The 26,680-nt window shown below is 39.4% G+C and overlaps 1 protein-coding gene across 3 annotated transcripts in view; it reads left to right on the forward strand.

Moving 5' to 3' along the window:
- Positions 1–26,680, forward strand: part of mtbp (MDM2 binding protein) — a 77,937-nt gene that overhangs the window by 5,004 nt on the left and 46,253 nt on the right. For all 3 annotated transcript variants that reach the window (XM_087986199.1, XM_043688680.2, XM_043688681.2), the window contains exons 2-10: positions 3,348–3,431; positions 4,513–4,586; positions 6,542–6,693; positions 9,354–9,412; positions 14,669–14,813; positions 17,292–17,406; positions 20,574–20,708; positions 21,141–21,235; positions 26,018–26,090. In XM_087986199.1, coding sequence (XP_087842325.1) covers positions 3,348–3,431; positions 4,513–4,586; positions 6,542–6,693; positions 9,354–9,412; positions 14,669–14,813; positions 17,292–17,406; positions 20,574–20,708; positions 21,141–21,235; positions 26,018–26,090 — 932 coding nt within the window. The remainder of the gene's footprint in view (positions 1–3,347; positions 3,432–4,512; positions 4,587–6,541; positions 6,694–9,353; positions 9,413–14,668; positions 14,814–17,291; positions 17,407–20,573; positions 20,709–21,140; positions 21,236–26,017; positions 26,091–26,680) is intronic.

Raw genomic sequence — 26,680 nt, forward strand, 5'->3', positions numbered from 1 at the left:
TTTGGAGGGATATGGGTGGGCCGGATGCTGGCAGGTGGGACTAGATTGGGTTGGGATATCTGGTCGGCATGGAGGAGTTGGACCGAAGGGTCTGTTTCCATGCTGTACCCCTCTATGATTCTATGTGTACATCCATATTATCCTTGCTTCATACAGTCTTAAGTAGGCATTTAAAAACTGAAAGAACTGCGGATGCTGTAAATCAGAAAAATCAACAGATATGGCTGGAAAAGCTCAGCAGGTCTGTTGGCATCTGTGGAAAGAAAATAGAATTTACGTTTCGGGTCTGGTGACACTTCCCCAGCTCTGAGGAAGGGTCACCAGACCCAATATGTTAGCTTGCATTTCTCTCCACAGATCCTCAGATACCTGCTGAGCTTTTCCAGCAATTTTTGAATTTGCTTTAGTAGGCATTGTCTGTTCAAAAATGTTTGCTTGCTACTAACCTTTGGCAGTCTGGATCCTTCTTTATTTGTTCCCATGTACATTGTTAACTTGCTTATTATCTATTTAAACCTTTTGCATTTATGATTCATGGAGTCTCTAGAGTTAACCAGCAAGTCTGAAATTAAGACTGAGAATGCTGGAAATACTTGGGGGATATGCGGGTGTGAGATAATAGCTACCTTTTGATAAAGCCAGTGAGGGAAAGAATGTTAGGAAAGGAGAAGAATGGTAATAGTGCTAGAAGATTTAATAGTAAGGAGCACAGTGAGGCATTTCTCAGCCAGACATGACTCCAAGATGATGTGTTATCTCCCTGGAGCCAAGGTCAAGGATGTAACTGAATAGCTGTTCACCATTCTGATGTGGGAGCATAAACAGTCAGAGGTGGTTCATGTAGTTACCAATGACATAGGCCTCATTTCTCTGCCTGCTTACAACAAGAATTTTAGGGTGCTGGGTAGCAGGTTGAAAAGCAATGACATAGTTACCAATGAGGGAGGCATCAAAGGTTATCACAACAATACTTGTGGTGCCAGATCCTAGTGATTTTAGGAACAGATGGAAAGAGCAGATGAATGAATAGCTGAAAATTTGATGCAGAAGGGAGAGCTTTAGATTCCTGGATCACTGGGTTCATGTTGTGGAAGCTGTGATCTAGATAATTTGGAGGAATTGTACCTGAACAGAAGTGGCAGTCCTCTTTGTGTAGGGAGAGAATTGTAACTTGCTGATGCTTTTGTTGGGGGTTTAACTTAATTTGGTAGGGAAATGATCTACAGTGTGCACAGTCAGTAGGGGATGATGATTAGACAGGCCTAGTGGAAAATACAAATCCATTTGGAAAGTGGAGTGTATGTGGTCAATTTAAGGCACTGGAGAAACAGTGGATAGCATCTATTTTAATGCAAGCAGCCTTGCAGTAAGGCATGAGTTGACAGTGTAAATACATAGGGTTAATGCATGACTGCTGCTATAGAAACATTGCTGACAGCACAGAAGGATTGTCTGCTCACTATTGCAAAGTATAGGAGTGATAGCTTAGAAAATTCCTCAAGCCATATAGGTAAACTTTTAAAAACATGTACAGGTCAGTTACCTTACTGGTGGTATGCTACAGAATCTGAGACAGTCAGGGAGAGAGAAGCACAGATATGTAGACAAATCACAAAATAGTCAAATTAATAAGATAATGTCAGTGGGGGATTTCTGATTTTAGTTAGGCCACAGCTAAAGTACTGTGTGCAGTTCTTGTTGCTGTATTATTGGAAAGGTCTGTTTGCTCCAGAGTATGCAAAGGAGATTTATCAGGATGTCACCTGAGCTGGAACATTTCAGCTATGAAGAAAGACTAAATGGACTGGGAGTTGTTTTCCATAGAGCAGACAAAGCTGAGGCAGGACCTGATTGAGATGTATAAAATTATAACCGATAAAGATAGGGTAGACGGGAAGGCAATTTCTAATTCCATGAATTCCAGAGTCTTTGAAATTCTTTGCTTCAGAGAATTGTGGATGTTTCATCACCGAAAATTGTATATTTAAGACAAACAGATTTTTGATTGCAGGGAATCAAATTTAATGAGGGAGGCCCAGAAGAGTGGAGTTATAGAGTCATGCAGTAGGGAAACAGACCCTTTGGACCAACTAGCCATGCTGATCATAATCCCAAACTAAACTAGTCCCACTTGCATATGTCTGGCCCACATCCCTACAAACATTTCTTATTCCTGTGCTTACCTAAAAAACTTTTAAACATTGTAACTGTACCCACATACTCTGGAAGTTCATTACACATGCGAACCACTCTGTGTAAAGAAAATTGCCACTCATTTGTTTTAAAGATCTTTCTCCTCACGCCATAAAAATATGCCCCCCAGTTTTGAAATCCCCCACCCTAGAAAAAAGACACCTGTCATTCAACTTATCTATGCTCCTAAAAATTTCATAAATTTCTCAAAGGTCACCCTGAACCTCCTATGCTCCAGTGAAAAAAGTGCCAGCAAATCCAGCCTCTCCTTATAACTCAAACCTCCATACCTAGTAACATCCTAGTAAATCTCTTCTGAACCCTCTTCAGTTTAATAATATCCTTTGTATAACAGGAAGACCAGAGCTGGATGTAGGACTGCAGAAGGGACCTCACCAACATCCTGCACAACCTCAGTATGACATCCCAACTCTTATATTCAAAAGTCTGAGTAATGAAGGCAAGCATGCTAAATGCCTTCTTGACCACCCTATCTACATGTGATGCAAACTTCAAAGAGTTATGTACCTGATCCCTTGGCTCTCTCTGTTCTACAATACTACCCAGGCCCTACTTTTAATTCTCTAAGTCCTGCTGTTAGTTGTTTTACCAAAATGCCTACCTTGCATTTATCCAAATTCAACTCCATCATGGATGATAGTAAAATGAAGGGTATGTAGGTTAGTTTGATCTTAGAGTAGGACAAAAGGTTGGCACAGTGTTGCGGACTGAAGGGCCTGTATTGTTCTATGCAATAGGAGAAATTATTTGAACTAATTAATTTTATTAGGCTGTATAAATTGTGTAAACTTAGATCTTCATTAGATATTAGGAGGTGTTTCCTCCACAGAACTTTGCAAACCTTTTTAGGTTGCTGCAAATTAATAACAAACATTTTGAAGTGGGCTGTGAAGTTCCTGAAGGAAACTGATATTGCTTGAATGTAAGAGGGAGGTGGAATGTTGCACAGAGAAAGGAAAAGAATTTTCCAGAATTCATTCATTCATGACCTAGGCTTTTTTAGTGTGTATTTTTACCTGTAGTTTATTTTAGGCACGTAGGGGTTATGTCACCAGTTGTAACAAGGATGAATAAGACAAACTGTGTATCTTCTTTGGCATATGTTCATACATCATTTCATTCTTATACTGCAGAGCTAACAGCTATTAAACGTGTCTATGAACTACTGAGAAAGAATGCTAGTATCTCTTCAGATTCGAGATTGGCCTTGTTTCCAGGTAATAACTTTAATCAGTTTTGAAATTCATATGCTTGCCCATATTCAGGCACATTAACTAAAATTGTAGTTTTTGACTTTTGAGGTAATGTTTTGCAGATGATATCCTGTTTCAAAAATTGTGTATGAAGTGCTCTTGTGAAAAGCTGGGGGTACTGTTTGGACCCAAAATATCCCAACCATTATCTGCAATACAGATGCCATTTTGTTGGTCTAGATAGTTTTAAACCAACAATCGCCATATCTGGTAGCTTTGAGGTTAATAATAGCTATCTGAGCCATGCAAATTGCACAAGTATGATCTTCAGTCTCTACTGAATTAACTGATACCATTTAGAAAGTTTTTTAATATTTCTTATCCTTGTTTCAAATCTCCAATAGCCTCAGCTTTCTCTATTTCTAACTCACCAGCTCTACAACTGTTCAAGATCTTTGTACTCGTCCAAATATCTTTCAACTCTTCCAAGTTTAATCTCTCTTTTATCCCTAATTCACAAGACCACAAGATGTGCCTTCAATTGTCTAGCACCCGCGTTTTGGAATTGTCTCCCTAAACTTTTTCACCCCTCCATCTTCCTCTCCTTTTTAAGATGCTCCTGAAAACCTAAGATCATGCTGTGTGGTTCAGTATCAATTGTTGATATAAAGAATAGTCCTAAGAAGCTGTTTTGACATTTTAAGAAATTAAAAGTAGTGTATAAGGTTTTGTTAATAGTACAAAAACTAACTGGGAAGAGAAAAATCAGACAGACCTCCGTCTCCTTATTTTCTAGTATCTTTTACTGGATATGGAGAGAGAACCTCAAATTGCTCCCATATTCTATAGGTTGTTTTTGGTCAGATGGTTAAGAGATTCTGTAGTTGGCTTTGCTTTCCTTTCCAATTTGCAGTGTTCCATTAAATTTATGTTTGATTCCCCTCTATTATTTTTGTCAAGCTCTGAAAGCTCCTCTGTTGTCTTTTTGAATTTTGCCTTTAATGTAATATTAATTTGAAAGGATGCAACATCTCTGTAGTTTTAAGCCTGTTCATGAAATACATTTTTTTAAACTGTTAGATAATGTCTGCTTAATATATTGCAGCCTGTTCAATATCCGGTGGCCCAACACCGCAGAAATGGTTCTTTGCAATTCAGGCAATACATGGCTTTTCACAGGTGAGGATGACAAGAAATTGTAAAACTGTATGTATGTGACAAGTCAAAAAACAAAGCTGATTGCTTTTGTTTATATATATTTTTTAAAACTACCAATAAGGTGAAAACAGTGAAATAATGAAAGCAAAATACTGCAGATGTTGGATATCTGAAATAAAAACTCAGCAGGTCCCGCAACATCCATAGAGGGAAAGACAGTTCACATTTTGAGAATAGCAGACCAATTTTCTCCTTTTCATATCTATTTTGTATCTTTATCTCTTTGGTACCATTAGCACTCTCTTTGACTTTTGTTCTGGGCACCCTCTATCAAACCATATATAGTACCATTTCTAGTTCTTTTCAGTTCTGATGAAGGATCATATTGAACTTGAAACATTAATTTTGTTTTTCCATTTTAATGAAAGAAACTGGCCAAATGCTTGCAGAAATTTGAAGAAAAGATTTTACAAATAGTCAATGTTGAGAATATGATGGTACATTTTCCCTAGAAAATAATAAATTTAAGGGATGGAATGGTGTTACTGGCTGAAATTTTCTGGGAAGCAATAATAATAGATTATGGATTTCAGAAGTAAAGAAATCAGATGTTGCAGCTCCTATGCATCAGTTGAAATCAGTTTTGTGACTTCTTAACTTTGTTGATAATAGGGTTTTGTTACAAACACAAAATGCTGGGGAAACTCAGCAGGTCTGGTAACAATTGTGGAGAGAAATCAAGTTAACATTTTGCATATGTGAGACAATTCTGAAGAGTCACACCATATCTGCAGCATTCTTGGTTTGTTTCAGATTTCCAGTATCTGCAGTAATTTGCTTTATTGATGGGTTTTAGTTTAGAGAGGCAAAACTGGTGGAGTTTTAAAAAAATGCAATGAAGACAAATTGATCTATTCAAAATTCAGATATGTTAGGATTGCTTTGTCACTGAATTAGTAATCCAGAGCCTTGCCTTGTAATTTAGGGACTGGAGTTCAAATCAACTATGACAGCGGGAAATTTAAATGATCAGAAAGATGTTGTGAAACTTGAAAGGGTTCAGAAACGATTTACAAGGATGTTGCCAGGGTTGGAGCATTTGAGCTGTAGGGAGAGGTTAAATAGGCTAGGGCTGTTTTTCCTGGAGCATTGGAGGCTGAGGGGTGACCTTATAGAGGTTTATAAAATCATGAGGGGCATGGATAGGGTAAATAGACAAAGTCTTTTCCCTGGGGTGGGGGAGTCCAGAACTAGAGGGCATGGGTTTAGGGTGAGAGGGTAAAAGAGACCTAAGGGGCAACTTTTTCATGCAGGGGGTGGTATGTGTATGGAATGAAGTGCCAGCGGAAGTGGTGGAGGCTAGTACAATTGCAACATTTAAAAGGCATCTGGATGGGTGTATGAATAGGAAGGATTTGGAGGGATATGGGCTAGGTGCTGGCAGGTGGGACTAGATTGGGTTGGGATATCTGGTCGGCATGGATGAGTTGAACCGAAGGGTCTGTTTACCTGCTGCACATCTCTATGACTCTGACTACGAGATCTAGAATTAAAAAGTTTATGTTAATAATGGTGACCAATGATAAATACCACATTGTTGTAAAACCTATTTCACGAATGTTCTTTAGGGATGGAAACCTGCCTTCCTTACCTAGACTGACCCTATATAGTTGACTCTTAACTCTTCCTAAAAGACACACAGCTGCTCCAGTTGATTTCAGAAAGCTGGCTCACCACCACCTTGTCAAAGGCAATAAATGCTGAATTTACCAGATATGTGACTTCTGTAAATGAATGTAAAGAAATGTTTTATATGTCAGGTTAATTTGGAGCTTTAGAATCAAATGTTTTGCACATAGACCCCTGTGTGGGAACCGAGAAGAAAACATGGGTTTTCTCATAAAAGCACAGAAATGCTATAAAATCAATACAGTCCTCAAAGATAAACCTTATTAATTCTATCTCATTTTTTCTAGTTCTGTAGTCCAGAATGGGATGAAATTGGTTCCAGTGAGAAGGACAGAGACTGTGAGGAACCTTTGCCAGTATTAATCGAAGAATGTCTGAATAGTATAAATAGTTATGAGGAAGAGGACAGTGATGTGAAAGAACCGCTGTCCCTGAGTGAGTAAGTGTTGTATATTATTTTATTATTGGCAATCAGAAGTTCTAATATTTTATGTATCTCCTTATGTAATTAAACATTGAAAAGGGTCTATGGTCAGAAAAGTCAGTTTAGTTAATTGTGGTTTACCCATCTAGTTCATCAATCTCCCATCCAAATACTCCCCAGGTGTGGATTTTAGTTGTGCTTTACTAGTATTTGCCATGGTTTCACATCTTAAACAAAAGACAGTACCTCTGACAGTACTAACAGACTGCTACACTAAGCTAATGTCTAAGCCTACATTATGCAATGAAGTCCTTGAATGATTGCAGGCTGGGAGACAGATTGAGTTTTGCGCAAGATCAAATTTATGGGGGCTGAACAAAGGGTGGCCAGTAAGGAAGGTCTTGGAGAAATCAAGTCCAAAGATAACCAAGACCTCATGGAATACTTCAGTAGCTTTTGGAGTGAGGCAATGACAAATAACTGATATTGAAGAGAAGAGCCATTTGAGAATCAATGGAACAGGAAGAAATTGTGAAAATTCCAGTTCGAGAGAAATCAGAAACCTAGGAAATGAAGTGTACAAAACAAAACGCTAAAGGCAATGTAACTTTCTTTTCTGAAATCGCTAATTTTCTTGTGGTTACAGAGATATAGACCTTCATATTGGACTATTCTAGATTCTTAATTATAGATAATTAAATTAATGCTTCTGAGGCCTCTGAATTAGTCATATAGTATGCAACCATTGGTCAGACGAGTGAGGGGTAGCTTTTGATGTCCTCGCAGCTTTCACTGTTATTTTAATTTTTGAGATGGCACTGATTAAGAAAGTGAGGGGGCAGAGCTGAGTATGATGGCCATCACCAAGGAGAATATGTCAGAAAAATTGAATTGCTTGAAGGTGGATAAATCACCTGGACCAGATGGACTAGTCCCCAGAGCTCTAAGGGAGAAAACTGAAGAGATAGTGGAGGTGTTCGTGGTGGTCTTTCAGGAATCGCTAGAATAAGGGAGGGTCCCAAGAGGACTGGAAAATCATAAATGTGACACCCCTGTTTAAAAAGGGAGTAAGACAAAAGATGGAAAATTACAGACTAATTAGCCAAACCTCAGTCATGGGTAAGATCCTAGAATCTGTTGTGAAGGGTAATATTTCTGAATACTTGGAAGTGTATAGTAAAGTAGGCAAAGTCAGCATGATTTCATCAAGGGGAGGTCATGCCTGACAAATCTGCTAGAATTCTTTGAGGGAGTAAAGAGCAGCTTAGACCAAGGAGTGCCAATGGATGTTATCTACCTGGACTTCAAGAAGGCCGCACAAGGTGCCGCACAGAAGGCTACTATGTATGATAAGGGCCCATGGTGTTAGAGGCAAGGTACTGGCATGGATAGAAGCGTGGCTGTCTGGCAGAAAGCAGAGAGTGGGGATAAAAAGGTCTTTCTCAGGATAGCAGGTAGTTTTTCTACAAGGGCTCAGTGTTGGGACCGCAACTTTTCATTTTATACATTAACAATTAAGATGAAAGAACTGAGGGCATACTGGCTATGTTTGCAGACGATACAAAGATAGGCAACATTGAGGAGGTGGGGAGGCTGCTGAAGGATTTGGACATGTTAATAGAGTGGCAAATGGAATACAACTTGGGAAAGTGTGAGGTCATGCACGTTAGTAGGAATAATAGAGGCATAGACTATTTTCTAAATGGGGAGAAGATTCAGACGTCTGAAGTGCAAAGAGACTTGGAAGTTCTCGTCCAAGATTCTCTCAAGGTAAACTTGCAGGTTGAGTCAATAGCTAGGAAGGCAAATAGAATGATGACATTTATTTTGAGAGGGATGTTCTTTTTGAGGCTCTGTAAGGCTCTGGTCAGGCCACATTTCGAGTATTGTGCGCAGTTTTGAGCCCCAAATCTTAGGAAGGATGTACTGGCCCTGGAATATGTTCAGAGAATGGTCCTAAGAATGAAAAACCTAACATATGAGGAACGTTTGAGTACTCTGGGTCTATACTCTGAGTTTAGAAGGATGAAGGGGGATCTAATTGAAACTTACAGAACACTGAATGGGCTGGACAAAGTAGATGTTGGGAAGATGTTTCCATCGACGGAAAGACTAGAACCCGAGAGCACAGTCTTAAAATAAAGGGATGACCTTTTAGAACTGAGATAAGGAGAAACTTCTTCAGGCAGAGAGAGGTGAATCTGTGGAAATCATTGCCATAGAAGGTTATGGAGGCCAGGTCATTAAGTATATTTAAGACTGAGGTAGGTAGGTTCTTGATTGTCAACGGGATCAAGGGTAATGGGTAGAAACAGGGAGAAACTTATCAACCATATTTGAATGGTGGAGCAGAGTCGATGGGCTGTTAAGCCTGATTTCTGGTCCAATGTCTTATGGTCGAAGTTGTTGGAGATTCTGAATTCAGGTTCACAATTTATCACGGTGAAGTATAAAGTCAGGATCTTTGAAGTGTGGGTCTATTATCACAGACGTAACGTTAAAACATACCCTTTTTTAAAAATGGTGCTGGTCAGACAAAAATGTGACATCTCATAAAGTGGTATGTTACAAATGATTGACTTATTTTGGAGGTATTATGAATTGCTTTTGCTTACATTGAGGGAATGTTGGAAACATTTAGATTTTTTTGTTCAACCTATTGATTTATTTTGCAGGTTATTTGAGGAAGCTGCTGAGGGTCTACATCAACTGGCAGATAAATTGCCTCCTCCAGGTAATTGTTAGCATTGTTTCCATTGGAGCATTTGTGTTGTAATGGAGCTGTTAGTGAGTTTTGAGAAGATTTGGAGCTGTTTTGATAATCAAATCAGTCATAAAGCATTGTGTAGACTGTCATCAAGTTGTAAATAATCTGCAGTGTGCAATATCTTTACCTTCACAATTCCTTAAAACAAGCTTGAATTCTTTGAATCAAACTGTGAATGGAGTTGTTACTTTTACATAATGTGTACTACCCATCTTGAGTGGATCTGGAGATCTAGCACCCAACAAATCCAATGATGAACACCATTTTAGAATTAAAGTTCCCAATATATTTTTGAGAAGGAGGACCCATTATCCAGTGCTGTTTCTCTGTGATGTATGAACATTTCTAAGAGGTCATCAGCAGGCACTTGCAGTTTAATTAAATGCTGGTGTCTCGACTATTGCCCTCCCTAATACCTAGAGTGCAATTTAAGAATAATAAATTTAGTAGCATGTCAAGCACTAAGTTGCTGAACCACAGGTTTGTATGTTAGTTCCTAATGTAAACCAAACAGAAAGGTTACTCAGTGCCACTGTGGAATACTATAGCATGGAACGAGGATATTTGGCCTGTTGTGCTCCTGCTGACTCCCTATCCAATTTGTTCCATTTCCCCACCCTTTATTGATAGCCTAGAAAATGATTCATTTTTAGTATACAGTTCAATTTTTATGTAGTATGTGGTGAAAGTACTGTGCTGGAAATCAAGCTCTGCTATTCTGCAAGTTGTCACAAAAATGACATATGCCCAGTTTAATCTGTAGGTTGGCTAATGTCTAACTGCAACTACTATCTCAGATCAAAGACCACACACCAGCTTTGTCAATGAACAAGATTATAAAAACTTATTTAGATAACAAACTTTTCTAACGTGTTAAAAACATATTATTAATTACGAATATGCAAGCTTAAACTATACCCCCTTTAATGCAACTGTTCGCAAATTAATTTACACACAAGATAGACTGACGTGATGAACTGTTTTTTCCTTCCGGAATATTGTAGATGAAAGCTACAATATAACTACAGACAAAGAAAGCATGAAGTCTGTGGATCAGAGTCCAAACCATACAGAAAAATGAGGTGGTTTGCTAACAGTTCTGCTTTGGTTCTGGTTCTGGTGATGGTGTTGCATTATTGTCAACTGTGGCAATCCTCACTTTGGTAGCTGGTCTGTTCAATCTAGGTTTCAGTTTGATTTAACAGCTCTTTTTGTAAAGTCTTCTACTCAAAGAAAATTAAAAAAAACAGAACTGCAGACACAGGAAATCTGATACTCAAACATAAAGTGCTGGAGAAAATCAGCAGATCTAGCAGCATCTATGGAGAGAAAAGTGGAGAGTCACTGGACTCAAAACATTGATTCTACCAGACCTGAGTTTCTGCAGCACTTCTGGTCTGTCTTTTTGCAATTTTAGTTGAGTGACAAATATTGGTCTAATCAAAGTTTGTGCGAAGATTTGTAGCTCGGGTGCTCGTTGTTGTGGTTCTGTTCGCCGAGCTGGAAGTTTTTGTTGCAAACGTTTCGTCCCCTGGCTAGGAGACATCATCAGTGCTTGGGAGCCTCCTGCGAAGCGCTTCTTTGATGTTTCCTCCGGTGTTTATAGTGGTCTGTTCTTGCCGCTTCCGGTTGTCAGTTTCAGCTGTCCGCTGTAGTGGTTGGTATATTGGGTCCAGGTCGATGTGTTTGTTGATGGAGTTTGTGGATGAATGCCATGCCTCTAGGAATTCCCTGGCTGTTCTCTGTCTGGCTTGCCCTATGATAGTAGCGTTGTCCCAGTCGAATTCATGTTGCTTGTTGTCTGCGTGTGTGGCTACTAAGGATAGCTGGTCGTGTCGTTTCGTGGCTAGTTGATGTTCATGTATGCGGATTGTTAGCTGTCTTCCTGTTTGTCCTATATAGTGTTTTGTGCAGTCCTTGCATGGTATTTTGTACACTACATTAGTTTTGCTCATGTTGGGTATCGGGTCCTTCGTTCTGGTGAGTTGTTATCTGAGCGTGGCTGTTGGTTTGTGTGCCGTTATGAGCCCTAGGGGTCGCAGTAGTCTGGCTGTCAGTTCTGAGATGCTCCTGATGTATGATAGTGACACACACAGACCAAGTCCTAAACTATGAAAGTAACCACCCCAACACACACAAACGAAGCTGCATCAGGACACTCTTCAAAAGGGCCACAACACACTGCAGTACACCAGAACTGCAAAAAGAAGAAGAGGAACACCTATACAAGGTATTCGCCAAAAACGGATACCCGCGCAACTTCATCAACAGATGCCTAAGAGAAAGACCACGGAACGAGGACATACCACAACCCAAAGGACTAGCCACACTACCATACATCAGGAGCATCTCAGAACTGACAGCCAGACAAGCAACATGAATTCGACTGGGACAACACTACTATCATAGGGCAAGCCAGACAGAGAACTGCCAGGGAATTCCTAGAGGCATGGCATTCATCCACAAACTCCATCAACAAACACATCGACCTGGACCCAATATACCAACCACTACAGCGGACAGCTGAAACTGACAACCGGAAGCGGCAGGGACAGACCACTATAAACACCGGAGGAAACATCAAAGAAGCGCTTCGCAGGAGGCTCCCAAGCACTGATGATGTCGCCTAGCCAGGGGACGAAACGTTTGCAACAAAAACTTCCAGCTCGGCGAATAGAACCACAACATTGGTCTAATCACCAGGGAAATCTCCTCTGCTCAAAACCATGGCCTACTTCCACCCAAGAGAGCGGTCCATTATCTTGAGTTAAAATTCCATTTGAAAGATAGCACAACTGACAATCCTACATTCTCTCATTACAACCCTGAAGTGTTAGCCTATATTTTTATCCTTGGTTCTGGAATGGGACTTGAACCCAGAGCCCATGGGCTGATATATTTAAAGAACATCATTCTTGTATTTAAATTTTGGACAGCTATTTTTATATAATCCAAGAATAATTAAGTAAAATTGCTGTAATGTCATCACTTTGTCATTCCAATACCATTGTTCATAATGGTCGGTTACCAACAATCAACCAAAGACCAAAAAGACATTTCAGACATATTGCTCCCATAAACTAGTATTACTACTTTGGTGGCTCAGAACCAGAAACTTGATGTCATGAACAATTGGCCTTATCAAATGCTGATGAAAATGTCAATTTTTCTCCCCTGACGTCTCTGAATTCATGGTTGAAAAATGTGGTGCTGGAAAAACACAGCAGGCCAGGCAGCATCCGAGGAGCAGGAGAATAGATTTTTCGGGCATAAGCCCTTCTTCAGGAATGGCTTATGCCCGAAACGTCAATTCTCCTGCTCCTCGGATGCAGCCTGGCCTGCTGTGTTTTTCCAGCACCACATTTTTCAACATGGTCTCCAGCATCTGCAGTCCTCACTTTCTCCTAGTCTCTGAATTCATTTAAAGCACAGCTCTCCAAATTATTGTATGCAGCTACTCCCAGCTGTGTCCATAACCTGCATGAGCACAGCAGTTCAGACTGACAAAAGTAAAACTGAAACTATAGATTTCCATGCAGGATAGGTAAATAGCAAGTATGATGCTAGTTCCTACAAGGGCATGTTAAGTTCTTGCTCTTGAGATTCTTACACACTTGATGCAACTGCAATATGCCAACTTCTGTGTACAGCCAAAATTTATTAAGCGAGTACAAGCTTTTGGAGAAACCCTTAACACTCTTCACAATGCTTGTGGAGCTGTGTCAAGATACCTCTCTGAACGAGGAAACAGTCCTTCCTTTAATACAGAATTTTACATCACCATCAGTAATGGCCACAAGACAACCCCTAACCACTCCTCCATAGTCACATGCCACTCAAGACACAATGGAGTGAAGTGATTATTTCCAGAAACAAAGTGATGTAGATCATTCTTTAATGGCAAGATCTAGTGTAAATCATTTTTTTAACTGCAGGGTGTGGTTAGAATTTTAACTGCAATGCTCTTATTGATTCTGAATAGCAGGAGATTATAATGTAAATTTACTCTGAATAGCAGGAGATGATGGTATAAATATTTTATATTCTACCTGCAAGACAAATGTACCCCTACGACATCCAGCAGAGCAAATTAAACCCTTAACATCTCAGGCTTTACTGCAGATTTTGAATATTGTAGTTTGTAAGCAGATGGGGGTGGAATACTTTATATGAGCTAACCTCTGTGTTATAGGTATATTTTTAAATACTAGACTTGAACTCATCGCAATACATGAATACAAACTTACGTGGAAGAATATTTCCACTGTGGGAAATTCCAGTACTCTGTCTTAATTAATTTTTTTTAGATTTTGGGCTTCAGAATCATCTTGTTTATTTTGACAGGTGCTCTCAGGGTCATCTTCCGCACTGTGTGTGCATGGTTTACCTGGCTCAAGGGGCTTGATGTGCTTTGCGTGCCCTCTATTGATTTCTATCGTGGATTGGGACTAAAGGCTGGGGAGTATTCTCCCAACCCTCCCCCCACCCAAGAAGACACCTGATGATACTTGATACTTTGTAAAGAACAGTACACTTCCAGTTTAAGTTGTTATAAAAAACATTTTCAGGCTTGAATTTCCATATAAAATAGACAAAGCCTTTACAATGACTATTAAATCTGCTTCCAGTCCCCATTCAAGTGGTGCTTTTCACACCATGGCATAAATAACATTGATATTCATCACACCTCCTCTAGTGCTTTATTTATGTCCTTAGATTACTGACTCTCTTGTGAATCCAAACCTCTCACTATTTTGTATACCTAATTTAAATATACCTTCAAATTTCTTTGCTCTAAGGAAAGCAATCCTAGCTTCTCCAGTCTCTTCACAGAACTGAAGTTCCTCATCTATAACATCGTTTTAGTAAATCACAGTTCCACTTTGTTCAAGGCCTTGATGTCCTCCCTAAATCCTGGTGCACAGAATTGCAAATAATTCTCCAGTTGAGAGAGCTGCAGGTTTATTATGGTTTATCGCAATTTGTTTTCAATCTAATGTTAAGATCATGCTTGGTATTACTTTTTGTGAGCTAATTAAGCCGGATAACTTCATCTGTAAATATTTTTAACTTCAGTTACATGCCAAAACTGATTCTCAAGATTGTTTGTGGTAGCAATGAAATGTCACCAATGCTAAATTATTGCCTTTGAGCTGTTGGTCTTAAACTCAAATCACACTTGAAGCATTGAATTTTGTAGTGTTTTTTATTTTTGATTGACAGGCAAAGGGTTATTGGATCTAATTCTACTGGTCTCCGATCATGGTGTTCCTAGGCTGAAAGACTGGCTTCCTGTTGTGGGTGCACTTAAGCATCTAAGAGAGTGGCATTCAGCAGAAATTATCATTGCGGTAAAGAATAGCAAGTGGTAAGAATTACAAAACTTGCACAGGTTCACTGTGTTAATATTGAACTAGTGTGCTTTGTAAATAATCATAAACTATATTTTCTGTTTAAGTCATTGATTGCAAATAAAACTATTCTAGTTTACAAAGCTGGGATTTAAAATTTGGTCAAACGATTTTTATATTTTTAGCAAGGGAGCACTTGGCATTTTATGATTACCATAAAATATTCCTTTTTTTCAAACCAAATTGTACCAAATCTGACTAAATTTTGTAACCAATACCATGGTTTTTACATCCATATTTAATTACTAGTTTTGGATGGAATTTTGGATGAAGAGTAAAATCTGATCCTATAAATCTACAAACACTTCATTTAAATATTTTTTAGTGATTTGAGAAATGGTGTTTGGTAATATGAAGAAGTGTTAAACTGTTACTAAGTTTAAAAACCAGCAACCAAATTATGGGTTTTGTCTGACTTTCTGACCACATATGGAGGAGTTGAACAGCTTGGTACTCTGATCACTTGAAAGCAGGAAACTATGCGGTGACCTAAACAGGTGATTGGGTAGAATTAATTACCCCTCTCAACAATCTGGGTGCTGGTGAGACTACTGTGTGCAGTTTTGTTCCCCTTATTTAAGGGAAGATATTATTTCATTGGAAGCAGTTAGGTGAAGCTTGACGAAGATTATCCCTGGTATGGAGGGATTATCTTATGAGCAAAGGATAAACAGATTGCGACTGTACTCCATGATCTCCTGAAACACAGGATCTTTTAAGGGGTTTGGCAGAGTAAAGGCTGAGAGAATGTTTCTCCTTTTTTGGGAGAGTAAGACCAAAATGAGGAGGAATTTCTTCTCTTATAGTCATAATCATAGAGACGTACAGCATGGAAACAGACCTTTTGGTCCAACCCGTCCATGCCGACCAGATATCCCAACACAATCTAGTCCCACCTGGCAGCACCTGGCCCATATCCCTCCAAACCCTTCCTATTCATATGTCCATCCAGATACCTTTTATGTGTTGCAATTGTACTAGCCTCCACCACTTCCTCTGGCAGTTCATTCCATTTAAGTACCACCCTCTCTATGTAGAAAACGTGCTGCTTAGGTCTCTTTTTATATCTTTCCCCTCTCACCCTAAACCTATGCCTTCTAGTTCTGGACTCCCCCACCCCAGGGAAAAGACTTTGTCTATTTATTCTGTCCATGCCCCTCATGATTTTATAAACCTCTATAAGGTCACCCCTCAGCCTCCAATGTTCCAGGGAATACAACCCTAGCCTATTCAACCTATCCCAATAACTCAAATTCTCCAACCCTGGCAACATCCTTGTAAATCTTTTCTGAACCTTTTCACAACATCTTTCCAACAGGAAGGAGACCGGCGAGCTGTCATGAGACACATGACGGCTGGAAAAACTGGAGTAGTAAATGGATTCCAGAAATTTTCAAACTTGAAGGAAGAGAGCTTACTTTTTGGAGGGTTGAGAGTCTTTAGAATTCTTTGCTGCAGAAAGCTGTTAGGGGAGTCCTTGGGAAAAGTTAAGGCTGATAGATTCTTGATCAGTAAGGGAATCCAGGATTATGGGGAAAGGACAGGAAAGTGGATGTAAGAAATGTTGGATTAGCCATGATCCTATTGAATGACGCAGCAGGCTTAAGGGGCCAAATGGCCGATCCCTGTTCCTATTTCCTACGGTCTTTGCAATTGCTTGCTGTTTGGATACCCTAAGCTCAATTGAGGTTCTTCCCTGTCTCAGCAATGCCCACCCATATACTGTTCTTCTGATTGTGATTGTCCTTTCACTGTGTCCCCAATTACCCCCCCCCCCCCAAAAAAAAAACCCACCAATTTATGATTCTCAAAGGAGGCTGCAGTTTCAGCAGTGGCCGCAAGTCTTTTGATTGGCCTGCAACTCATGGAGGTGGTACTTTCTCCCAGAAGTCTTGATCAGACCTAATTAATGACCTGATCACAATAAACTTGTCTTACACCTTCTGGATAATGCTGAGATGTGCTCCAAACCTTTATGCGGGAAAAGGGCCACAAGCTCTGCATGACATAAACTTTTTGAAAGGCTTTAATAGAGTAAGACTTAGTTTCAACTTGTGGGAAAGAGCAGCATTAGAGGACATGAATATAAGGTAGTCACCAAGAATTCAAATGAGGAATTTTGACAAAACATCCTTATCCAAAATGTGGTGAGAATGTGGATCTTCCTAACACTAGGAGAAATTGAAGTAAAAGCACAGATATGAGACAAACACGTGATGGAGAAAGAGAATTTTACTGTTAGGAATGAGATGAGGAATAATGGTAAAGACTTGAGTGAGATATAGAACTGCCTTGGACTGTAGGGCTGAATAACTTGTTTCAATATTTTATATGATTAATTGATACAACTTGAATTGTTACCAGCAAGTAGTCAATTCAAGCTACAATTTATTATTACCAGGTCCAGACATCTAATGTCATTTGTCTGATTGTAGTTGGCAGAAAATTTCTGAGAACCTTGGAGCAACTGTGGTAAATCCAGAAAATTTTGAGAACATGATTGATCCATTGCTAATTTGGAGAGGGGACATTCACATCAAAGAGCGAAAGGTACAACTGTTGTTTCACTGTTTTTACACACTGTGGATAGTAACCTGTTTGGGGTTCTTTATTATTGTGAGCTAGCAAAATGCATTAAACTTGTGACCAATGATTTGCATTTCAAAAAATAACTCTGAAAAGACTTTTTAATCTTGTTCACTGTCTTTAACTTGGTTTAAACTGAAATTTACAAATCTGTTGCACTGACAGGAAAATGTTCTGGGTCCCATAACATGCACAAGTGTCGTTTCCAATTGGTTGATCTAAGGATAGTGAGATTAAGAATAAATTGTCAGTTTAAATGTTAGTGATAAATGTGGAAAAATAAATTTACCATGGGGAAAATGGGAATAAAGATAGAATGCCTGACTCTTAAACTGAAAACATTGTGTGGTAATTTTAAAATAGCTACATTTCAGTCTCTTGTACAGTTGTTACAAATTTTATTCAATGTGCTTTGAGACACATTGAAAATGCTAATAGAATGTTGCTTTTTTGTGTGTCTAGTTGTTTAAATACAAAATTTGAGTTAAGGGGGGGAAATGGTGGCAACGTCATTGGACAAGTAATCCCGAGCCCTGGACTTATGCTTTGGGACATGGGTTCAGATCTCACCATGGCAACCACTGGTATCTAAATTTAATTAAGATGTAGAACTGAAAGTGTCTCGATGATGGACATTTTAGATTGTCATTTGAAATGACCAACTGGTTCATTCGCAGAATTGAATATTGTTATACAACAGTTAGAACTTAGTTTTATATTTTTAAGTATATTTGTTAACATTTGTGTTGTAATGTAACCACAAAGCTTGGTGGATAAACTCAACCGAGTGTTAGCTCGAGTTTGAATGAGTCATCACAATTTAAGCGATGTGAAGGACTAATTTAGACTTTTAGAGATCCTTTGTTTAAGTTTTTAGAATGTGCATAAACCTTTTAACTAGTAAAGGTTGTAAATCAGTCTTTCCAAATAGCAGTGAAATAGGACAAGGTGTGGGAATGATGAGTCAAAGGACGACTTCATGTGCTGTTGTACCTTGATCTGAATGGTCGCTGATGAAGAAACAGCAAGGGAACATTTATCTGGAGCCCCCTTCAGTGATATAATGAAGATCTAAACAAGATTGAAGCTACAAGGGTGGAAGGTTGGTTATTAATCAGTTGGACAGAGAAGGGGCTTCATCTGAAATAGAAGAGAACCAAGCTAGGAATAAAGACTAAAATAAACAATGTTGGACACTGACGCACATCATCATCAAAGAACCCAGTTAGCTGGAAGTTTAGGACAAGTGTACCATTGTGAATGCAATTTCCCCTTGTGATTTTGTGCTTTATTTTGGAAAGTATAAAGTCAGTGAAACTTGTAAAAAAAAAAAAATTATACTTCTCCCCATGAATGTTTGTGGCTATTCTGTAAGTCTCTTTTAGATCTGCTATCCCAACTTGATCAATAATTGCAATTTAATTTATGGGACATGGGTGCTGCTGACTGGCCAGCATTTATTGCCTATCTCTAGTTGCACTTGAGAAGGTGGTGGGAAGCTGCTTTGTTGACCCATGACAGTCCATGTGCTGTAGGTTCACCCATATGTTGTTAGGGAGGGAATTCCTGGATTTTGACCGAGCAACAGTGAAGGAATAGCAATTTATTTCCGATTCAAAATAGTGAGTGGCTTGGAAGAGAACTTGTAGATGGTAGTGTTCCAAAGTAAATATCTATTACCCTTGTTTTTCTAGGTGGAAGTGGTCATGTATTTGGAACAAGGCTATCAAGGGGCAGTAGGTAGATTCTCTCGTCAGAAATGGTCACTGGCAGCTGTATGGCGCTAATGCTATTTGCCGCCTGTCGGCCAAGGTCTGAATATTGCCCAGGTTTTGCTTCATTTGGGCAGACTGCTTCAGCATTTGAGGATTCGAAAGTGGTGCTGAAGATTGTGCAATCATCAGCACACATTCCCACTTTTGACATTATGATGGAAGGAAGATCAGTGAAGCTGCTGAAGATAGTTCAGCCTAGAATTGTATCCTGAGGAACTCCTGCAGAGACGTTCTGAAGCTGAGATGACTGACTCCCAACAACCCCATAACTATCTTTTTGTGTGTCAGGTATGACTCCAATCAGTAGAAACTTTTCCCCATGATTCCCATTGATTTGTTTTGTTAGGGCTCCTTGACACCACACTCAGTCAAATGTGACTTTGATGTCAAGGGCTGACACTTTCATTTCACCTGAGAAATCAACTGTTTTGTCCATGTTTGACCCAAGGCTGTAATGAGACCAGGAACTGAGTGACCCTGGAGGAACTCTCACTGGGCATCACTGAGCAGGTTATTGTTGAGCAGGTGCTGCTTGATAGCACTGTTGATGGCGCCTTCCATCACTTTAAGTGAGAGTAGACTGATAGGTGGTGGATTTGACCTGCTTTTTGTGTACTGGGCAATTTTCTAAATTGCCAGGTGTATGCCAGTGTTGTGGCTATAATGTAACAGCTTAGCCAGGGATGTGGAAAGTTCTGGAGCTCAAGTCTTCAGTACTATTTCCATAATTTTACAATTAAAGCAAACACCAGATCTTATACACTAATGTCCTTTAGAGGAGGAAATCTGCCACACTTGCCTACGTTGACTCACATGTGACTCCAGACCTACAGCAATTTCCCTCTGATATGGCAGACCTGGTCACTAAGTTCAAAGATAATTTGGGATGGGCAACAAAGGTTATATTCACCTCCCATGAAAACAATTGTAAACAATTTTATTCAGATCGTGCCTGGAGTCTAGAATTCAGTTTTGGGATTGCGGCCTTCCTTATTTATACTGAAGGAAGTCAGAAACAGCAGACGGAAAACATGCAGAATGTGGTGATCCTGTTTTTCAGGACAAGTATTTACTTGAACTTGATATAGTTTCTTGCTCACTCCGCCCAATTTGTTGTGTTATCTTATGCAAACACTGAAATATTTAGCAGTTAAAGATTTATGAAATCAATCTTAACAAATTTAGCAATGTCTAAAATTTTAAATGGTAGACCAAATTTTTTACGTACCTGCGTACTTTTATTGCTTTCTGAACACTAAATTTAGTTTACAAATTATCGGCAGGCAGCTGGGTATGAAAGCAAAGAATGAAAAACTTGCACTATACAACAAAGGTATTTCTACTTTTTCATCGTAGTTTGCTTCTGAGGTCATGTTTCCAGGATTCTGCTTGAAAGCTGGCACTCAAAACATTTTCAATTATTTAAAAAGTTCCAATACATCATTTGAAGATGCATCCATGACATCGAGAACAACAGATGCAAAAGGAGAGGTGAGCATTGGTTTTGTTTGTTTTGACAATAAACTTGTAGTGGGCATGAGAAAATAGGAATTCAAGATTCTTCTTACTGTGTTTTGATGATTAGGCTTTAGTGTAGACTATGTGACTTGATCCAATAATAACAACTTTTAATATGTTCTCTGAGGTGTTTGTGCATTTGATTACATTATCAGAACTAATGCAATCAAAAACTTTGAAATTTGTGTCAGCTACATATGTTGAATTTTATCTAAGTCCTTCTCATCTTGGCGAGGATGAGCATCGCAGATGTAAAACTTATTTTATAAACAGAATTTTATAAGTTTACTTAACAAAATGCATTATGTTTACTTGTAAGCATTCCATTTAGTGAAAACATCCTGATGTTTATATCTCCACATTAAAACTGCCTAGTTAATAATTCTATTTCCTTTTACCTTTTAGACTTTTTATTATTATAAGCCAGTGTTGGAGTTTGTGCAGTTGGTGGCGCTATCAGACCTTCCCTCCTACTTCCGATCTGGAATTGAGTTTGAGTTGTATCCTTGGTTTCAGTTATGATTTCATTAGCATTTTGTGGGTTTTTTCTGACAACTTTTGTAACTTGCATCAGTTTCAGCATTAGGATTACATTTGAATGAGAATTTACCTGCTAGCATAATCTTAATTGAAAGGAAGTACATTGAAGTTGGAACAGGAGTTTACATGTCTATTAGATCCCTGAGTGACCTGTAGCTGAATTGCATTTGCTTTTCTTTGGTCCATGTTCCATGCCCTCAAATAAAGCCAAAATCTATTCAACATTAGTCCTGAAATTGACATTCCTTTTTGTCCACAATCTTCTCGGGGAGAAATAATGGATTCTAACTAGTTTGTATTTCATAACTGATTCCTTAAGGCTAATTTTTCTGGTGAGTGGTAATCCCACCAAGTTTGCCATTCTGGCTCTTTTTTTATGTGAAAAGGGAACTCCACATGTCTGGGAGGAGATTCCATCAGAAACGTGGAGGTGTTTCTATTCTGACAGATCTTTTGTAGCATTGAACTGTCTGAGGAAGGCAAATCATGCCTCTTTTACCCAGCAGTGAGGTGTTGTAATGTGAAATTTAAATATTTAGACCGACATATTGACAGCTGATGTTAAAGGGCAAGTCCAAGAGGCAAGTATGATGTCGGATGCTGGGAACATTGAATACCACTTGGATGGGGGGATAGACAGCAAGGTAAGTAGCATTCCAAGAGTACAGGATGCTGGCTAATGGTAGGGAGCAAGGGGGTGGGGAAGTGTTTAGGGTAGGTAAGGGTGGAATTGAGAAATGGGTCTGGCAAGGGGATGGGAAGGGTGAGGGGTAAGTTAGTTAGAGTTTGGTTCAGTGGGCTTGGGGAATTGGTGGTCAAGGTTGGTAGCTGGGCCATCAGACTGAATATGACAAGGGCCAATGAGTGGCGTTGGGGCCAATGTTGGTGGCATAGGATGGGTCAGGAGTCTAGTCCAAAGGCAGCAGGGTCGGGGATTGGGTTTGGTGCCGACAATGCAACGGGTTTGATGGTTGGGTCAGGTTTGTGGGGGAGCTCAGTGTGTCAAGTCAGTGTAGAGGTGGGAGGAGGTGTTTTGCAGGACAGTGTCATTTCTGCAGTGGGTGTGATTGTGTCTCAGACTGTACGTATGTTATTGAGTCCTAAGGTGCAGGGTGCATAAACGTGTTGTCATTCAGCATCCGAGACTATAACGGATCTGGGGATTGTGTAAGTATCAGTAAGGCATTCGACAAGGTTCCCCATAGGAGACTGGTTAGCAAGGTTAGATCTCACAGAATATAGGGAGAAGTAGCCATTTGGATACTGGCTCAAAACTAGAGGACAGAGGGTGGTGGTGGAGAGTTGTTTTTCAGACTGGAGGCCTGTGATCAGTGGAGTGCCTCAAGGATCGGTGCTGGGTCCTCTACTTTTTGTCATTTACATAAATGATTTGGATGCGAACATAAGAGGTACAGTTACTAAGTTTGCAGATCACACCAAAATTCGAGGTGTAGTGGACAGCGAAGAGGGTTACCTCAGATTACAACAGGATCTTGACTAGATGGGCCAATGGGCTGGGAAGTGGCAGATGGAGTTTAATTCAGATAAATGTGAGGTGCTGCATTTTGGGAAAGCAAATGTTAGCAGGACTTATACACTTAATGGTAAGGTCCTAGGGAGTGTTGCTGAACAAAGAAACCTTGGAGTGCAGGTTCATAGCTCCTTGAAAGTGGAGTTGCAGGTAGATAGAATAGTGAAGGCGGCGTTTGGTATGCTTTCCTTTATTGGTCAACATATCGAGTACAGCAGTTGGGAGGTCATGTTGCGGCTGTACAGGACATTGGTTAGGCCACTGTTGGAACATTGTGTGCATTTCTGGTCTCCTTCCTATTGGAAAGATGTTGTGAAACTTGAAAGGGTTCAGAAAAGATTTACAAGGATATTGCCAGGGTTGGAGGATTTGAGCTATAGGGAGAGGTTGAACAGGCTGGGGGTGTTTTCCCTGGTGCGTTGGAGGTTGAGGGGTGACCTTCTAGAGGTTTACAAAGTTGAGGGGCATGGATAGGATAAATAGGCAAAGTCTTTTCCCTGGGGTGGAGGAGTCCAGAACTAGAGGGCATAGGTTTATGGTGAGAAGGGAAAGGTATAAAAGAGACCTAAGGGGCAACTTTTTCACACAGAGGGTGGTACGTGTATGGAATGAGCTGCCAGAGGATGTGGTGGAGGCTGATACAATTACAACATTTGAAAGGCGTTTGGATGGGTATATGAATAGGAAGGGTTTGCAGGGATATGGGCCAGATGCTGGCAGGTGGGACTAGATAGAGTTGGGATATGGACGGGTTGGACCGAAGGGTCTGTTTCCATGATGTACATCTCTATGACTCTATTTAATTGTCTAACATTTTCTTATGAACTAACATAATTTCATTGGGACATTCAAAGATTCTCATTTCTGTGGAGACCTTCAGGGAGATCGATAGAGGAAATGCCCAGTGGAAAATTTCACTTTCGAGGCAATCCCTTTGGCATGTGCTACAGTAGAATTTCCATAGGCTCACCATGCCCAACTCTAATCTGGACTCCAAAAAAAACTTTCTGGTCATCAGAAAGTCTGTCCCTTATTTCACTCCTAAAGCTCCTTGTTCTAATTTTGTACTCTTGGATATTCTCATCAGAAGCAGTAGTTTATTTGTATCCTTCATATTGAATTCTTTATTACTTTCAATGACCTTGATTAGATCCTCAATCTCCCAAATGTAGAGGAATGCAAGACACATTTTAGCCACCTGTCTCCATAACCTAATTGTCCAAACTCTGGTATAATTCAGGAAATCTGCACTGTGCTCTCTCCAAGGCCAATGCTGTCTACATTTGGAAGCTGGCTAATAGTATTTTACATGATGAATTAGTTCTTAAATTTTCTAATTACATAATCCCAAATGTATATTTTCTACAAATGAATTGTTCCAGTTAATTTTGTTTTATTATATGTGGAACAAAGCTTTTCACTGCCTCGGTACACGTGACAATAAATTCAATTCAATTCAATATTTTATTGTTGCTTGGAGCAGAAGAGACTGTTTTGCATTGCATTTCCCTTAGTTTTTGAGTTGTAAGTAGATTTCTTCATTCTACAAATTACAAGCATAGAAAAATAAACCATTCAACATAAACGTTTACACTTAGAGACCATGCTCTGTAATCAAATCTGTTTTTTTGTCAACACTCTTTCTTGAGCTTGGTAAATGAACAGCTTTAATCTTTTTCTCACCATTTCCTCATGTTTTAATCAATGCAACCTTGTTCAGCTGCTATAATGAGACCAAGCAGTGATTCAGACCAAAGGAAATTGAGTTTACAGTGTGCAAATAATCTACTTCAGGTTTCTGTTTTGTTTTACTCTCCTCTCTAATAAGTGGTATTTTGAAACCTATTTTGTATTCCGTTTTGCCTTAGAAAGTCTAAGACCTCATTCTTTCACTTAGAGTCATAGAGAAGTACATCAGAGAAACAGACCCTTCGGTCCAACTCGTCCATGCTGACCAGATATCCTAATCTAATCTATTCCCATTTCCTAGCACTTGGCCCATATCCCTATAAATCCTTCCTATCTGTATACCCATCCAGATGCCTTTTAAATGCTGTAATTGTACCAACCTTCACTGCTTCCTCTGGCAGCTCCTTCCAGACATGCACCACCCTCTGTATGAAAACATTGCCTCTTAGGTCCCTTCTAAATCTTTCCCCTCTCACCCTAAAGCTATGCTGTCTAGTGTTGGACTCCCCCACCCCAGGGAAAAGACCTTATCTATTTATCCTATCCATGTCCCTCATAATTTTATAAACCTCTATAAGGTCACCCCTCAGCCTCTGACCCTCCAGGGAAAACAAGCCCGGTCTATTCAGCCTCTTCCTGTCGCTCAAATCCTCCAACCCTGACAAGATCCTTGTAAATCTTTTCTGAACCCTTTCAAGTTTCACAATGTCCTTCTGACATGAGGCAGACCAGAATTGCACACTTAGTAAATAAATAGGGTGTTTTTTTATCTCCTAATATTAATTCATTCGCTGAATGATTTGATAGAATCATATTAAAAAGAGTTTTATGACAAAGATGGGGGCCATTTGTTCCATCATGTCTGTGCTAGTTGATGAACATGCGTGCTGAATCCTAACCCCCTGCAATTGGTACTGTCCCATGCAGGCCACTGCTCCTCAGGGAGGCATGCAAATGCTTTTAAATGTGGTGAAATCTGTAATATTTATTACACACTGAATCCATAGCTAATAGTTTATAAATGCTTCAATCCAAGAATTATAACTGCCAAATGTTAACAATGCAAAGTTTATTCTGTTTCTTCTAATTGAGAGTTTAATCTGGATGTACCTCTTTTGGTCATACAACTAATTTAATAGCAGAGCCTCAAAGAAAAAGGATACCTGAATGTTTCACAGAAGTTTTTACAGGAGACTTGCAGAGCGCCAGAATGTTTAGCCATTCCCATGAGTGGAATGTAGATTCATAAAACATAGAAAAGTAAACTCATATATGCTAATTTTCAAATAACCATTTGAAATGCAACAAAGCCTGATTAACTTTAAAATTGGGTTAGGATGTGAGTGAATTTTCAGGTTGTATAATTTGTGTAAAGATAGTGCTTTCATTTTTTAATCTGCTTTTGCTTTTCTGGAAATAATTATTCGGGAGAGAGACTTCATGTTTTCTTGTATGTATGAGGTCTCTAAAATTCATGCTAGCTTGCATTTAATGTATTGAGTACCTTTATTAAATTGCACAGCTCTTTATCAAGAACTAAAGCTCAAGGCAAATCTAAACAACTACTGAACCAACTTTCTTCTCTACAAGGAAAGGTATGTTCTGCTTTCTATTCAAAGTTAAACTTTGAAACAAAAGTTTGGAAAACCTTTTCAGTCTAAAATAATGGAGCAGGTGACATTTCTGCCATTTTCTGCTGTTCCATCTGTTTTGGAAAACTGACTAGAAGGAATAGATAACCATCTCCATGTGTGAAACAAAATCAAAATATTTACACCTCCCAGCTTCAATGACTGTTTGACTGGTCAATGTCCCTCTGCCCTCAAAGATTTCAATGATAGCATTTTTAAATGCAGACATAATTGTGATCAAGGTATACACCTGGCTACTGGATCATCTTTCACTCATCTTACCCAAACTTTCTAATAAAAGGTAATCAATTCCTGCATGACAGCATCACAACTTTGTTTTCACTCCACAGCACAGTGGGTGGTTAGGGCTCACTCCCTAAAGGGAGCCTTGACACAGTTTGAAGTAAAACACAGACAAGGCTAAGGACCAACAGCTGGAGAGCTTTTCCAATCAGCACCCACTTGGCCTTCTCAGTACATTTTCTACGTTTCATAACAATGGGCTCGGTCACATTTTATTTATGAAGTCATAGGTGAGAGAGAATGAAGCTTCT

This window comes from Chiloscyllium plagiosum, unplaced genomic scaffold (assembly GCF_037043375.1).
Source record: "Chiloscyllium plagiosum isolate Xiang-an unplaced genomic scaffold, Cpla_swu_hap1 HiC_scaffold_4, whole genome shotgun sequence".
Classification (NCBI taxonomy): Eukaryota; Metazoa; Chordata; class Chondrichthyes; order Orectolobiformes; family Hemiscylliidae; genus Chiloscyllium; species Chiloscyllium plagiosum.